Here is a 5,599-nt window from a genome sequence, read left to right as displayed (position 1 = left end):
ATCCATTTTGGTCTTTTCCTTCTTTCTTGTCTTCTTAATGACTTTTTGCTTTCTTCCTGTATGATGTTCTTCATGTCATCCAACAACTCTCCTGGTTGTTGCAGACCGTGAAGGCCTGGTCAGAGGTTCGAGGCCCTATAGGCCCAAGTGTAACAGATCTAGCCACCTGGCAGTTAATAACAAATTATTTTTATTAGATACAGACATGAAGCCCTTGATATACACAGATAAATGTAATATTTTCCTAAAAGTCAAGACTGTAAAATTCTAAACAGGCAAAGTTCTTCCCTCAGAGAATTCATTCAGGGTAAATTGGGTGGCTCCCTGGTCTGTTCCAAGGACAATAGGAATGCCCTCCCTAAAGTGTTTCCAGGTGCAGCCCATTCACCCAGGCGCCTCTTTTCCTGAAAAACCTGGGCTGGGCAGCCAACACAATAGGAATCCTCCGGAGCCTCCCTTTCCTCCCTCCATTTGAGGCTAGGTGCTAAAAGGTATGTTAATTAAGCTTGAGAAACCAAGTTGGGGTCGTGATATTCGAACCTGCAAAGTAAGATGTAAAGTTGCCTGAATGTCTGGAAAAATACGATTGACAGCTGTATCTTGTCTTAGTCCCCTCCTAGCTTTGTGTAAAGTACCTCCCCTAAATAAAAGGAAGGCGCAGAACGAATCCAGGTGCATTACGACTGGCAAGGTGTGAGTTACAGCGTGCAAGGGGTACAGTCCAGCCTTGCAACCATACTGCCTGTTTAGCTAAGATGTTTACTATGCAGGATATTACGGCCTTCATGGCTGAGATGTTTGCAATGCAGGATCTGCCTGATGCCAGTCCAGCATTCACTCTGGTTTCGGAGTGTCTCTTTGTCTCTCTCTCTTTGCATTTCTGTGTCTCTTTTGCTATTTCTATCGCCACTGGATCTCCCCTCCTCATGAACCAAACACTCGTGAACAACACAACTATGTCGAGGCAGGTCCCCGACACCTGGTCTTCGGTCTTTAGTGTTTAATGTATCAAATGTGTTCTTCAGATGATCTCTAAATTCAAGTGGGATGTATTCAAGGTCATATTTTGGCTCTGTGGACTTGTTTTCATTTTCTTCAACTTCAGTCTGAACTTGCAGACAGAAGACCCGGCCATCTGCTTCCTTTAAGATGGTAACCTGGAAACCTGATGGAGTAGTTCACCTCCATAACACAGTGCTGCCATGAGTTGGAATTGACTTGAAGACAGCAGCAACAGGCATCATGATATTCCTGGGGAGGGTGCAAGGGGGCGGGGGTATCCGATAACAGAGAATCTGACATCAGATCCAGCCAGTGGGTCTACTCCACTTTGTGCTGTGTTATCTTCTGTCTTCCCCTGTAGGATGCCAGGTTGAATAACAGTTGCAAAAGCTGTATATCTGGAAATTGCGGAAAGAGTCCAGCGAGGGTCTCAGTGTATTATTTATGTGCAATTTCAGCAAAGAGAGCCCGTGATTTTATCAGATTCTCAAAGGTGGTGGCTGACCTTCCAAAGGTTTAAGACCCTCTGTTCTAGGGTTCAGAAAAGCTGAGCCAAATTATACTAAGTCCAGTGTGTGGGAATTAATGAATCAGTGGTCCATGCCTTGTTGTTGTTGTTAAGTGCCGTTGAGTCGTTTCCAACTCATAGTGACCCTGTATAGAGCTTCTGAGGAGCAGTTGGTGAGTTTGAACAGCTGATCTCTTGGTTCGCAGTCCAGTGCTGATCTGACAGTGCCACTCCAGGAGTCCAATCCATGCTTGTTGTTGTTGTTAAGTGCCATCGAGTTGGTTTCAACCCATAGTGACCCTGTATAGGGTTTTTGAGGAGCAGCTGGTGAGCTTGAACCACTGACCTTGTAGTTCAAATGGATTTTCGGTCTGGTGCATTAACCCACAGCGCTGTACCAGGACTCCATGATCCATGCTTACAGGCTGGTTTTCCCCTTGGGGCTTATCGAGACCCTTCTCCTTTTCTTGTTTTCATCTCTTCTCATCTTCTCAATCTTTTGGCCGAGGAAAGAGATGGGATACTCCTATTAATTTTTTTGATCCTTAGACAAAGTATTTGTTGAAAGAGAACATGAAAACTGCTTTGCTTTTTCTGTGTGTATTCTCTTCCATTTAGTTTAAGAATTGGGGAAGACTGTTAGCAAGTACAAACCTTAATAATTTGTCTAAAGGAGTTGTGTGTTCAAGGACTCCTTAAAATGGTTAACCTTAAAATCCAGTTAACCTGGAAATCACTGTCTTGGTGAATTGCACTAGGGCTACCAGCTTATTTGGGACATATCAACCCTTTCCAAAGCTCTTCAGTGGGGTGTAGTGCTAAGATAGGAAACCTTATCTTAAATCTCTGTTTCTTCGATTTCTATGAGGTAAATCAGAGATACATGCTTTCTCTTACACTGATGTGCTTTAAATCATGTTTTAAGTAGCATCACTCTTTACTACTGTCTACATGGCTCTAGACTTCTGTGATGATAATATATATTAAAGATAGAGTTGTGAATTTTATAGGGTGGGGCAAGATTTGTGCTTGGCTACTAACTGAAAGGTTGGCAGTGCCCTGGGAGCATGGTGGCTCTGTAAGATAAACACTGGACTATGAACCACAAGGTGGGTGGTTTGAGCCCACTAGCCACTCTGCAGGAGAAAGATGAAGCTTTGGCTCCCACAAAGATTTACAGTCTCAGAAACCCTATATGGGGTCCCTGTGAGCAAGAACTGACTTAATGGCACTTAACAACAAGAACAATAGCACCACCAAACAAAAACCTTGTAACTGACATCCACAAAGATTACAACTCAACAAACTTGTAGAGCACAGTCTTACTCTGAAACACGTGGGTCTCCATGAACTGGACATTGACGGATAGTAATGGGTTTTATGAGTTTAGGGTGTAATCAACTCTTTTGTGTGGACTAAGTATATTAATTATTTAAGACTCACTGCTATAAATGTCCTGAAGACATGATTTAGTGAAAAGATTTGGACTCATTTTTTTCGGTAGTGGAACAGATCCACCAGAGAAAGTCCCTAAGACTTGCTTTATACAGCTTTCATTAAGAATCAGTGAATTAGAGGGTCACCAAGGACCCCTAAAGAAGTTAATAAAGTCGGTTACATTATGCCAAGAAGGAAAAGCAACATTCTGACACAAAATGGGGTTGAGATTTTTTAACTCATCTTTGGTTTTCAGGTTTCCAGTATCAAAACTCCCAAGCAAATGGATGAATTCATTGAGATCCAAAGTTCAACAGGAACATGGTACCAGCGCTGGCTGGTCAGATTCAAGACCACCTTCAAAGAGGTACAATTGGGAATATATTTTGGATGGTAGGATGTCTCTGTGGGAATCTGTAATTTCAGTGGATGAAGAGTAAAGATCCTGAACACCCTCATCAACCTGGGCAGTATGATGAGAGGTAGCAGCCTAAGATGAAAGTGTTTAGATTCGAGTACAAATCTGCCTCTAAGTTACTGTGCCCTTGAGCCAGACACTTCCCCTCTCTGAACCTTAATTTCTTTTCTTTGTTCCTCTTGCCCAAGGCAGATATCTTGACTGTCGTTAAAATGTCCAGAGGAGCCCTGGTGACACGATGGTTAAGCTCTCAACTTTCAACAGAAAGTCCAGTAGTTCAAACCTATCAGTGACTTCATGGGAATAAAACTCTGGCAGTTTGTTCCCATACAGATTACAGCCTAGGGAACCCAATGGATCAGTTCTACTATGGCATATAGGGTCATTATGAGTTGACGCCACAGCACACAAAACACAGTCTTCAGTCTTAGTTGATATGCTTCTCTCCAGCAGCTCCTGTTTGAATAACACACAGGAAGAAAGGAACACATGATAGAAATGACCCCATGAGGTTTGTTAGGGATATTTGAGAATGATTCTTCGGATAGGACAATGCCGTTCTCGATAGAGTCTTGCTCCTAGGTAGGGTGCCGTGTGCTGGTGCAGCTTACCCATCACTGTATATTAAGACTGGGTGGTATTTGTGGTGCTTGGTGGTTAAATATTTGTTGTAACAATCATATGCAGGAACAGAGAGCTGAACTCACTACTCCATGTTATGGGGTGCCTTTTGGGTGGCTGTGTCCTTTAAAATCCTAACTCAGTGTGCTTTTGATCCCATCCATGGGATATTGTTGTACTCCTAGGAAAAATGCTATTGGACTGTTTGAAGGCAGCCAGCAATATCAGAAGAGCCTTTTCTTGTTATGTGAATAGATTTGCTGCTTCTGGGGCATAATGGGCTGCCCAGTCTCTCCGTGGGTCCTTAGGCAACTTATTAGAAAACAGTAGAAATGAACTATTCTAAGTCACAGCATTCCTCCTTTCAATATAGCATCTCTGATCTGGTTGTAGGTCTGGGATAATGCTCTGTACTGTGTGATGGGGCCTTACCGAATGAACACATTGATTCTGGCTGTAGTCTGGTTCTCCATGGCTTTAAGGTAAGTTCCATCTTACTTTAGTGCTTTAATCTCTGGGTGTCTCAGTTGCCTCAGCTATAAACTAAGGATTGCAATCACTTCTAGCTCATTGAGTTTATATCAGATAGAATGCCTTTGGCTGCAAGTAACAGACAACAAAATCTAGGGGCTTATACAATGACAAAATCTTACTGTGTTACCCTGTACAGCAAGAATTCTGTGCAGAGGCAAGCTCAGACTCCAGGAAGAATTTCACCCACAGATAAACTCTTGTTGTGATTGCAAGATGGTTGTGCTGTTCCACAGAAACTGTCCCAAGGAGAAGAAGGCTGCCTCTCACCAAGTTTATTTTTTTTAAGGAACAAAAAATTTTTTTAAAGCAATTCCTCAGCAGATTTCCCTTTTGCTATATTTGCCAGTAGCAGTCAGGGAATTAAATGATGAATTGCATTAGGCAAATCTGCTGCAAAAGACCTCTTTAAGATGTCACAGCGCAAAGATGTCCTTTGGAGGACTAAAGTGTACTTGACCCAAGAAGCCATCCTATTTTTAATCACCTCATATGTGTGTGAAAGCTGGGCAATGAATAAGGGAGACCATAGATGAATCAATGCATTTGAATTATGATGTTGGAAGAGAATGTTGAAAGTACCATGGACTGCCAGAGGAACAAACAAATCTATCTTGGATGAAGTGCATCCAGAAAGCTCCTTGACCGCAAGGGTGGTGAGACTTAGTCTCACATACTTTGGACATGTTATCAAGAGGGACCAGTCTCTGGAGAAGGACATCATGCTTGGCAAAGTTGAGGGCTGGCAAATAAAAAAAAAAAAGAAGACAACCCCCGCCCCCACACACAGACAAGATGAACTGCACCAGAGGACTCAAACATGACAATTGTGAGAAGGGCATAGGATGGGGCAGCCATTCATTCTGTTGTGCATAGGATTGTTGTGAGTCAGAACCAACTCAATAGCACTTAACAACTACAAAATACTTGTCAGATTTGTCTAGCATGCCTAAACTAATCACTGGTAAAGGGGGTTCAAGTTACCAAGGGCTTTGGATGAATCAGGATTCATGTCTGAGAAGAAAACACAGTTACATTTTTTGAGCATTTATGTTGTTGTTGTTGTCAAGTGCCATCAAGTC

The 5,599-nt window shown here is 42.5% G+C and overlaps 1 protein-coding gene across 1 annotated transcript in view; it reads left to right on the top strand.

The window, feature by feature from the left end:
* Window positions 1-5,599, top strand: part of SV2B (synaptic vesicle glycoprotein 2B) — a 113,531-nt gene that overhangs the window by 65,834 nt on the left and 42,098 nt on the right. Inside the window, exons 6-7 of the mRNA XM_006867114.1 lie at window positions 3,204-3,314; window positions 4,380-4,468. Coding sequence (XP_006867176.1) covers window positions 3,204-3,314; window positions 4,380-4,468 — 200 coding nt within the window. The remainder of the gene's footprint in view (window positions 1-3,203; window positions 3,315-4,379; window positions 4,469-5,599) is intronic.

Source organism: Chrysochloris asiatica, unplaced genomic scaffold (assembly GCF_000296735.1).
Source record: "Chrysochloris asiatica unplaced genomic scaffold, ChrAsi1.0 scaffold00101, whole genome shotgun sequence".
NCBI classification, from domain to species: Eukaryota; Metazoa; Chordata; class Mammalia; order Afrosoricida; family Chrysochloridae; genus Chrysochloris; species Chrysochloris asiatica.
The sequence above is the reverse complement of the archived record's forward strand: the minus strand, read 5'-3'. Positions and strand labels throughout refer to the sequence as shown.